Source organism: Phragmites australis, chromosome 9 (genome assembly GCF_958298935.1).
Source record: "Phragmites australis chromosome 9, lpPhrAust1.1, whole genome shotgun sequence".
NCBI lineage: Eukaryota > Viridiplantae > Streptophyta > Magnoliopsida > Poales > Poaceae > Phragmites > Phragmites australis.
In genome coordinates, this window is record NC_084929.1 from 28,406,092 (window position 1) to 28,416,480 (window position 10,389).

At 44.0% G+C, this 10,389-nt stretch overlaps 2 protein-coding genes across 4 annotated transcripts; one reads left to right on the forward strand and one right to left on the reverse strand.

Moving 5' to 3' along the window:
- The first annotated feature begins 214 nt into the window (after window positions 1-214).
- On the forward strand, window positions 215-4,005 carry LOC133928992 (uncharacterized). Of its 3 annotated transcripts, none has more exons than XM_062375556.1 (3): window positions 215-677; window positions 783-1,327; window positions 2,858-3,223. In XM_062375556.1, the coding sequence occupies exons 2-3, from the start codon at window positions 816-818 to the stop codon at window positions 2,964-2,966; spliced, it is 621 nt and encodes a 206-aa protein (XP_062231540.1). In that variant the 5' UTR covers window positions 215-677; window positions 783-815; the 3' UTR covers window positions 2,967-3,223. The 3 variants fall into 3 exon arrangements, with proteins under 3 accessions (XP_062231540.1, XP_062231539.1, XP_062231538.1); XM_062375555.1 differs by lacking the exon at window positions 2,858-3,223 and adding an exon at window positions 3,241-4,005 and having other exon boundaries at window positions 220-677; window positions 762-1,327; XM_062375554.1 differs by lacking the exon at window positions 2,858-3,223 and adding an exon at window positions 3,241-4,005 and having other exon boundaries at window positions 221-677.
- A 464-nt stretch (window positions 4,006-4,469) lies between these two features.
- LOC133928991 (phosphatidylinositol:ceramide inositolphosphotransferase-like) lies at window positions 4,470-10,168 on the reverse strand. The gene is made up of 12 exons (XM_062375553.1): window positions 9,742-10,168; window positions 9,563-9,652; window positions 7,869-7,955; window positions 7,710-7,778; window positions 7,017-7,097; window positions 6,860-6,931; window positions 6,711-6,771; window positions 6,526-6,628; window positions 6,314-6,409; window positions 6,196-6,242; window positions 5,967-6,109; window positions 4,470-5,666 (listed from the first exon to the last, which is right to left on the reverse strand). Exons 1-12 carry the CDS (start codon window positions 9,772-9,774, stop codon window positions 5,586-5,588), a joined length of 963 nt encoding a protein of 320 aa, XP_062231537.1. The 5' UTR covers window positions 9,775-10,168; the 3' UTR covers window positions 4,470-5,585.
- Window positions 10,169-10,389: the final 221 nt, after the last annotated feature.

The window sequence follows — 10,389 nt, forward strand, 5'->3', positions numbered from 1 at the left end:
TTCTACACTTTGAGAGTCCAGGGACCTGGATGACACCAGACAAGCTTAGGGGCCTAAGTATCGCTGGTGTATTTTAGGTTAGTAATACTATTTCCATAAAGAAGATATATAATAACGTTTATTTGTACTTAATGCATGACAGATTGTCATAAGAAGGATAGGATATTTCATTCAAGAAAAGAAGGGGAAAAAACTAAAAAAGAGAGATTGCTTCTTTGCCAACTCCACTGTATCCACCACTTCCACAGATTCACAGGGAGCAGTCTTGAGCTGCACTCTTGTCCACGAGTCGAGTCCAGGGCCCATGGTCACGACCATAAGATGCATCAGATGAGAGCCCAACCCCCTGCTCTCTCTCTCTCTCTCTTCGGACAAGTACAGGGCTCGTCTTTCTCTTTCTCACTCCTCTTTTCTCTTCACTGTGTGTGTGGCCAGGCGGCAGCACACATAATCCGTTCTCTCTCCCTTGGTTTCTCTTGTCCTCTTGCGGCGATGGACCAAGAAGCCTCACGGGAACCCCACCCTTGAGCCGTCCAGTGCCGCATTAGTGGGTTCCATCCCTCTTTGCTTCTCGTGGTCGCATTGCCTGTATTTCTTGATTTTGTCCGTCTTGGTTTTTTCTTGATTCTTGGACGTGGTGGGATTCGGATAGGAGTGCGGCGGCGGCGGTTTTATTGGTAAATTTCTGTTCTTGATTCGGGTTTTGATCTTGAGAATCTCTGGATTGATCTGTTGTGTTTGTTGTGATTATTTTTGGTAAGATCGCGTTTCTTGATGTTTAGGTTGAAGTAGATATTTCAGTTTGAGGAGGAGGAATGGTGGGCGGCGGAGAGCAGTCGGCGATCGACCCCGAGGCCAAGGACCTCGAGCGCGGCGAGCGGCGGTGCGATGCGGGTGAGTTCGGGGACGCCGGCGACGAGGAGGAGGACGAGGAAGCCAGCCAGTATTTCTCGGACGCGGAGGACCGGTCGTGGCCGTCGCACTCGCGCCACAACTCCGCCGCCTACGAGGACTACATTTCGCCGTGCGCGTCCGCCCGCGCGAGCTCCGTCGACGCCGACGGAGAGGCCGCCGGGGAGCACTGCAGGAAGTCATCCTGCGTGTCGGAAGGCTCGCTGGACGACGTCGACCTGGAGGCGGGGCTGGCCGAGATCATCAAGACCAGCCCCGAGAAGGCTGAGCAGAACTGCCGCATTTGCCACCTCGGTCTTGAGAGCGCGGCGGCCGAGTCCGGCGCCGGGATCACGCTCGGTTGCTCCTGCAAGGGCGACCTGTCCTACGCCCACAAGCAGTGCGCCGACACCTGGTTCAAGATCAGAGGCAACAAGTAAGTTCCAACTCATAGAACTCGATGATTCAGTCCAATTCAGTCATTTCACTGGGAGCAATGCACAAGCTCGTCATGTCAAATCATATAGAATATATGATTTAACTGCAATTTCAGATTTGGCATTACACACGAACTCAACCCAAGATTTTCAGGGTTTACTCATTGCAGATGTAGGTTTTATCTGAAAGGTAATGCATTTGGGGGTGCCTGAACACATGGTTAAGGAATCTTAGCAGGTGGCGGTTGTTTTCGCTCACTTTTAGTTGGATAACGGAAAAGGGAGCAGATGGGAGGCAAAGGCAAAGCAAATGATTAATTAGTTGGCTTGTAGGATTCCCGAATGTTGACATTGTTGGAGAGGATAGAATTAGAATTTGTTCTTTCAGTCTGCTTTTCTGGCAGATTCTATGCATTATCTGTTTGGTCACCTGGAGAGAGAGAGTGTGTGTGTGTGTGTGTTTTAGGGCTCCTGGAGTGTTGTGTTGACCAAGTCTGTTCTTGATAGATTAACGTGGTCTGATGTGAGTATATGTGACATGAGTTGAAATTGTAGTCAGCAACCATTAATGTCAAACTTAGTCTCAGTGATAAGTGTTTCCGTTATAGGAAGGAGGTGCAGATATTTATAGAGAAGAGTGGTTTTTCTTAGCGGCTTAGCGCACATTGGAATCCAAAGCCACAAAGTAGTGGGGCTCTTCCTCTTCGAAGCCTAAAGTTGAAGGGGGGGCTCCCAAGTGCGCCCGGGGGTAGGGGGTGCTTGAGCCCCCCCCCCCCCCCCCCCAGATTGCCGGTGCTTTGATAGAACTTTGTACTTTGTAGTATAAAAGGATACTTAACTATTTCTTTTATTACAAACAAGTTGCAAACAAGAATGGCCAGTTTAGTTGATATTGAGACTTAGGAGTCACAAATTGATCATGATAAGGGTATTTCCCAAGAAATTATATTTAGGCTGTTAAAGTTCTCACTAAATTATAAATCATAAACATGATAAGATGTGTTTTTCTGTACTTAGTTCAAACTTCAAACACATACTGGCAGTTTGAGTAAGGATCGGTGATCTTAATTAGAAATGGGAGCATGACTATTGAGTTCTTATTTACAGTGTTACAAAAAGAAGTTAAACGAACCTTCTATACATTTTTTAATAAGTGAACCACATTAGCACCACATTTTCTCTCGTACTCCTATTGTTCCATTGTCATTCAAGGAGGCATTTGTACTCCGTGCACTGTGTGAAGTAGCTAGCACTTTTTCATTGTTTGCATTTCGAGCACTGTATTTTTCAATCTAAAGCTTGCAGATTTGGAATTGATTTACATGGTAGATAAGTTGTTTTATCATGTGATGTCAAATGCATAGAACTCACTGGATTGACGATTATTTCAATCCAATGGTCACTTTTATGTTGAACCAATGTTTAGAGGAATAGAATGAATGCTGGTTCCTGTGTTTATCTGTTATTCTTGCAAACCACTCTGTCAAAATTTGTGGGGTCTTACCACTTGCAAATTGGGAAAACATCAGGCTAGTTCGCGCAGAGATGCCTAAGGTTGCTGAGTGGGGAACACAAATCTTCCGTGCATGCAGGTGGAGCATTGATCTGTTTAAGGCAATCGAGCTTGTGTCCTCCTGACTACCAGGATGGTTCTGGCTATCTACCACAGCTGAAAGTCCCTGCTTTTAGAATCCTTATTTGGTATCAAGCTGAGGTTTCTTATGGCTGGCATTTTCTCTTTTTACATGCTTAGAGACATCTATTTATTACCTTCTGTTGTGAATAAAAGAAAAAGTTGGAGTGACCGCTGTATAATTTTGTTATTTTCTTCAAATGCAAAGCTAGCTCTGTTATGGCTTTTTTTGCACTTTGATAGTGTATAAACTTTTTTTTCCTCTTTTTCTCTGCTTAGGATCTGTGAAATATGCAGCGCAACTGCATGCAACGTGATAATTTTCAGCGATCCGGAGTTCAGTGACCAGTGGAGTGAAACAAACAACATAGCTGCTGTGCAAGCGCCACCAGCTGAAACCCGGAGATTTTGGCAAGGGCATCGGTTTCTCAACTTCCTTCTTGCTTGCATGGTGTTTGCCTTTGTCATCTCTTGGCTCTTCCACTTCAACGTCCCAGGCTGAGTTTTGAGCGCACATGGTCTCCTCAATAAAAGCACCAAAGCCATTACTCCAAACAAGTGGGTAAGATCTAGCAAATCTGAAGAACAGGCTGGGGTGAAGTAAAGTTAGAAGTGGTACAAAAAAAAAAAGAATATGGCAGTGGCATGATGATCTTACATTTGTCTGTGGTGAATGCCTTTCCTTTGGCAAAGATTAAAGATGACGATCCCGTACGGAGGGAAACTCGATGAACATCTTCTGCCCGCTCCGAAAATGGATTGAGGTGAAAGCAGCGAATAGAAGATCTGCTCCTCGAACGTTAATGCTTTGGTGGTTTGAAGATCAGGATTGTTTTAGTCTACTCATTTTCTTGCTTTCCAACTATTTACCATTTTGCCAGCTGCTTTGGTGTGATCCTGTGCAGATTCCTTTCTGCTTACCCTCTGTTCCAGTGCTTATGACCCAGTTTAGGGTCAGCGGATTACCGTCCTTAGTAAGAGAAATCTACTGTCAAGTAATTGCTGAAGCATGTTGCTGAAAAGAATAAAGATGATACTGCGAAATGCTTGAGCTTGTGTGCACATGGAACTGAGTTTTGTTTCTGTTCAGTTAAATAGTTGATAGTTGTATGCTTGGATGTGCCCGGCCTGAGAGCGTGCAGATACCTGCGCTTCCGGGACACGCAATTAATTGCACGATACTCGGGAGCGTACAAATAACCGATCTGATTCACGTAGTACTTTCCTTCGTGTAGGCCCAACTATAAATGCGCAATCGAAATATTGTAGGTAAATGCGGCTTGAAACCTTCGAGTACCTACGGATGTGTTTGATTTCCAAGTTTACAGAGTTGGGCCTACCGTACTGCTGTGGCACAATGATTTTAAGATCCGATCCTATCTGCAGTGCTATAGTACTACGGTGGATCTCATCTCATGGCTTCTTAATCGGATGGTTACACGAAAAATTCATGGCATCATAAATCTCATCTCATGGCTTCTTAATCCGATTGTTACAGGAAAAATTCATAGCAATAAAGCACTTTGGATACATTTTTTTCATTTTTTTTTTCTTTTTTTCAGCTGAGGCTACAAAGGGATCTCCCGGTGCCAACGCTGGGGATCTAACCCAGTTCGCCGGCTTGAGAGGGAGCCCAAGGAAACAACTCTGCTCAACCTTGGATACATGTAAGTACTGAACTTTTTTTTTATGCACGCTCTCAGGCCATAGAGCCACGACATCAATACAGCTGCACAGCGATATTTACTATGCTTACTACAGTTGTTGGAAGAAGCATCAGCTAACTAGGGTTCACCATCTCATATGTATGATTGCATTGCAGTAACAGATGCTGATTCAATATCACGCTGGGTGCATCACAGTGAGGAACCAAGGATAATCTAAATTCTGACATTTTCGCAGTAGTCAGTAGAGCCCAGAACTTGTCTAATTTAGACTGACTGTTTTTATCGACGCAACGTGAAAAGACTAGCCTAGATCAAACGAAGATATAATTTATACGCTCAGCAGTAGCACAAACGCGATCGCCCCCGGTGCCCTGATGCCTCGCGGCCTAGGGCAGTCGACCTGCAGGTCGCACTGGATGGCGCTCCAGAGTTACAGTGTTGCACGGGACCGCCTAACAGACCACACCACATGCGCTGCGCCCGCGCCCATACGTCGCCGCATACGGGGCGAAACAGACGCAAGTGCTTTGCTCGCCTCACTGCCGTAGGCGTCGCATGGCTGAACGTGCCCTCGCGTGGACTGCTCAGTCTCAGCCCAGCATGAAACAAGCATGAAAGCGTTGGCTCCAAGCAACAGGCCAACAGCTAGCTATTCACACACTTCAGCCAGCGAGTCAGCAACGCGCGAATCTACCACAAGTTTTAGCCGATCAATATGTACATCAAGATCAAATTCCTGTGCCATCCTGACCGAGGCCATTGCAATGGGGAATTCAAAGCTGTACCGCGAAGGAAGATCCGAGTGGCGCCGCCGCGAGATTCTGATTCTTGCATCATGCAAAAGGAATAAGGAGAGGAGGAGATCCATGTGCCTGTTCAATGGTGTGGCTGGAATCTTAGATGGCTTCAGTTCAACATGCCAAGGACAAAACGCCCGGTGAAAAGCCGATACCGCGCTCATGTACCATTGGCAGTGGCCTCGGAGAGCGCGTGATTGATGTCTTCGTCGTGCCTCCCGTTCATCTGCGCCCTCTGTCGCTGAAAGTCAGAAACAGACATGTCAGCGAGAGCACAAAATAGTGAGGCGCGACAGGACACGACGCACCGGCAATGCCTAGATGCAAGGGCCACAAACGAGGTTTGGTAGTGATTAAATTAATAGATCCCCCCCCCCCCCCCCCAACGAAGTTCAACCATCAGCACTGTAATGTAGTTGAGACCGTAATGATTATGCAGTTTCAGAGAGCAAAAAGAGGGTTGGCAAATATTTTGGTAGGTAGCAAGCACGTCATAAAATTAGTAGAGAGTTTATATATGTTAATAAAAGTTCCAAGTTACCCGATCAGTAGGATCCCCATGGTTCCCGTTCAGCAACTTATGGAACTCATCCTTCAGTTTACCGTCTCTCTCCTCCTTCAACCTGTCCTTTTCTTTGGTACTCAATGGAAGCAAAGATAGTCCACTCGTCCGATCCTGCATTTCTGCAGAAATGCCAGCAAGGCCTGTTACGAAGTGCCTACCATGGAACGCCTCATAGGTAAGTAATAATGTGACATAAAAACAGTACCTGGGAGCTTGTTGTCAACAAAGAATACCACTAAGTTTACGGTATACCTGCGGCGGAAAATAGTGAACAAAAAGGCAGCGGCCAAATAACAGATAAGTCAGACATAAGTTTAACATACCATGCAACAACAACGTCGACAGTGTAGTGCTTGCGAGAAGCAATTATAAGAAGACTCTGAATTATAGCCATGAACCAAGCAAGGAGCTTAATAAACCTGAAATACAATGTCCGCCAGTTCAGTTTCAGTTCAGGAATAACCACAGGAAGCCAGTCAGAACTTGATAAGATTCAAACTTCAAACACACGAAAATAATGGTAAAGCATCATTACCTTTTCGAGCCATATTTATGGTACGTTCGAACGAAGACGAGTGTGAAAATCATATGAGATGAAAATATCAAATCACCGCAACCAAAAAGTACTCCACGAGGAACTGCAAGAGCAATTCAAAGTTCTGGATGGTCAGGAAGAATTCCTTACGGAATCTGCCAAATCAACAAAAGATAAAGACTTACAGTTAATAAGGAGCACTTCAAGTACGCTATTGGGTGGTGGAAGAGTTGCCAATTTTGAGCCCTACAAAGACAATGCTATATGACTTCATATATGACTGAACAACATGCTTTCACCGGCTGTAACACAGAGCACATAAAAAAAAATTTACCTCACGACAGTGATAATTTGGACCCGGGAGCTGCGTTGAATAGAATGTAATGATCCTTAAAATCTGTGAAGCCTTGATAAAGAATGTCCAGTTAGTGCTTTCCCAGGGCATATGCATAAAAGACATATAGATGAAACACTGGGAATGCTGAACTTACAACTAAAAAAGCGAGCACCCTGCGCCAGATTAGCACGGTATAGAAGCGTTTGCTGTTATAAATAAAAGGATGAAAAGTCCACTGCACGAAAACACAATGTCATGTTGGGAGATCAAGCTAGCAGCATGGTATAAAAGGTTCAAGTCATACAGCATGCTTGAAAGAAAGGAAGAATTATAGATTTCATGATAAAAACATGTTGAACACCTCTTCCTCTTAGACGAATTATAACAAACAGCAGCTAATGTTTGTAAAACACTTTTTATTTTTATGTAAAACGTTTTATGTTTTGTCAGTCTTATAAGACAAACTCAAGAAATAGCATCTGATAGTAAGAAATTCCAACGTGGTTTACAACAATTTATAGTTAAGATGCCTTAGATCCATTGGAAACAACACACAAGTTACCTAATATCACATTAGTGCACCAAATAAATGGAGGAAAGGTTTCATTTAAAGCGAACATGACAATAATTAACTGTGTATTTCTTATCCAAAACTAGATCAGTCACAGAGCTAATTTTTAGGCTCATACAGCATGTCCACAGTTTTCGGCTTTTCAGTTCATATTTAGTTATGAACCATTATCTTACCCTACAGGGGAGAAAGAACTAATACGAGAATACATGCATATAAGGAGGGTAGACTGACAAGGGTCAAGCAGATAAGTAGAAAATTGAAAGAACTACATACCAACACAAAGGAGATGAAGATGGAAGAAAATATGCTCTCACTAAGATAACCTTTGTCTCGCCCAAGCTCCTAAAAAGTTGCAACAGTACCAAATGGCTGTAGTGAGTTTATATCAACTACACCCTAATCGATAAAAATAAAGGTAAGTAATTCACTCACTGGAAGGGCCATAAATCCCAAGTCCTGGAGCAGTGGTCCAGGTCGATGCAAATAATGCACTCCTCTAGCAGCCAATCCATGAATGTACTATTTATAGGCAAAATCATTGTATATGAATCTCCAAAGTAATCCATTAATCAACTGAGAAACATAGCTGAATAAGTAAACCTACATAACTAAATAGTAAGTACATAAGGGGGAGAATGGGAATTTTTCATCACTTTTAGGAAAAGAAAACCTGCAGAGTAGAATGGAGTCAATAGCATTGACAACTGAGAATTATTGCTCATGAAAGTCGTAACCCGCTATTAGGATATAATAGCAATTATGCTTTTCTCCCCATGTCAGCCATTTTACATTTGAACATGGGCTGTGAAAGAGCAGGCGTCACAAATGACAGTATACGGTGTAAATTGCAAATATTATGTTCAGTAATTCGTGAGACAGTAATTGCTAAATCCCAGAATCATCAATTAATTAATGTAGAGGAATTTAGGCATGGAATAATGGAGTGGTAGGAGGTATATGGGTGTTTAATCAGGCTCAAAGAAGATCAATGATAGGCCACGGGTTATGACATATCTATGCAAATTATTAAGGAACTTGATTACGCTAAAGGAGAGCTTGAGGAAAGCATTCAAATAAGAAGTCCATCATACAGAGAAAGAATATTTTTCCATGCGCAACTTAATGGCCAATGAGATTTACTTTTTAAGTGGCAAAAGAAAAACTAAATTCATGTTGGGAAGTTAAAATAATAAGACAGATATGACATGTTTCGGAAAGGAAGGCAAGCACAATAATGTCAATGTGTGGAAAGTATCAATGCAATCATAAAGTAACAATTCGACTCCACAATATGGCATATATCACGCAAATGCCGCTCAAGCCTGACAAAGATTTGAATAAAGTGCTTACCCGCCCTATTTTTTGCCAATGAATTATTCAGCCCATGGAACACAAAATATATCACGCAAAGACTGCTCAAGCACGACAACAAATTGAATAAAGTGCTTACCCGCACTATTTTTTCTCATACTATTTGCCAATGAATTATTCATCCCATGGAACACGAAATATATCACGCAAACACTGCTCAAGTCCAACAAAAAATTGAATAAAGTGCTTACCCGCACAGATCTTCTAGTACTATTGACCAATGAATTATTCATGCATGGATCCATATGCTACTATTCCTCAGGAGTGGATCAGACTTTAGCGATCTATTATTAAAACTAAAAGGCAATATACTTACACGATATCTTTCCTTCAAGGGTAAATGTGCATCACAGAGCAATATTCACATCAAATTTCGTTCTGTTGTTGTGTCCTCATCAACAACACAAACCTACCGAATGCAGCTGAATTTACACCAGAAATGATGCGCACATAAACTCAACAATTTAGCACATTGGTTCAATTAGACACCTATGGCTCTAAAAAATAAAACATTACTGATACAAAATGATCAGAGAACTCTGAAACAAAGGCACTCAAACCCTAAATCACAATCAGAAACAATTACATGATGCAGGAGAAGTTACTAAAGGGGAGAAAAATTAATAGTATCTTAAACAGCCACATTAACATGACGTAATTCTGCCACGCACACCACTAGCGCTAACAGAGCACGAACGGAATTAATAATTCCACGCGAACGACCAGAAACTATGGCAATAAACCAGGAAGCTCACCTGGCAAATCAGTCCGGCGAGGAGCAGCCGCCACTTCTCGCGCAGGAGCGGCAGCTCCGCCGATATCTCCGTGGTCACCTTCCTCCATACCTACACACCCAAAAAAACCACATAAATCCCCACAGCTCGATCAGCGAAAGAAAAAACCAGCAAGTCGCCGAATCGAATCGAAGCGAGACCTTGGAAGCCTCCCGCGCTATGTACATCGTCATGGCCGTGGCCCGCGCAACAATCCCTGCTCCCACGCCGACTCACGCAGCAGCTCCTGCTAGGCGGGGACGCGATCACGTCCATTCTCCGATCCGCACATCACGCCTCGTGTCACCGCATCCCCCGCGCGGGATCGGCGGTTGCGCGGAGCGGAGAGCGGCGCAAAGCAGAGAGACACGGGACGCAGGCCCCCCACCAATTTGGCCCCCGCTCCTCGAGTGGCGGGGCGGGGAGCTGGCAACTAGAGGCAGCTCGCGGGGGGCGCCTCAACTCTATCGCGTGGCGGAACGGCGGCGGCGTGGGGCTTCGGAGTTGGGAGTCGAATTGAGAGAGAGGAGGAGGGAGCTGGAGAGATCGAGAGAAACGAGGGTGGGGTGGTTAGGGAAGAGACGTGCGACTTGAGGGGGTTTATAGAAAAATGCGAGGGGTGATGAAGATCGTGGGGCTTCTTCCTAACTAGCCCCTACTACCACGGAGTTAGTTCCTCCGACGTAATTATTATATGAAAATTATAATTATATAAGCGATATCGTCGTTGATATACAGAGTTTATTGAGATTTAGCGTACGTGTTAATAGCCATGTTATGGTGTAGTTATGTCAGAAAATCTCTTTACT

Excerpts from the sequence above, each read along its gene's own strand:
- LOC133928992 (XM_062375555.1), top strand. The coding sequence starts at position 816 with ATGGTGGGCGGCGGAGAGCAGTCGGCGATCGACCCCGAGGCCAAGGAC. Across the intron at positions 1,328-3,240 it reads TTCAAGATCAGAGGCAACAA|GATCTGTGAAATATGCAGCG; the intron begins GTAAGTTCCAAC and ends TTCTCTGCTTAG.
- LOC133928991 (XM_062375553.1), bottom strand. The coding sequence starts at position 9,774 with ATGACGATGTACATAGCGCGGGAGGCTTCCAAG. Across the intron at positions 6,110-6,195 it reads TGTTGACAACAAGCTCCCAG|AAATGCAGGATCGGACGAGT; the intron begins GTACTGTTTTTA and ends GCATTTCTGCAG. Across the intron at positions 5,667-5,966 it reads ATGGGGATCCTACTGATCGG|CGACAGAGGGCGCAGATGAA; the intron begins GTAACTTGGAAC and ends TCTGACTTTCAG.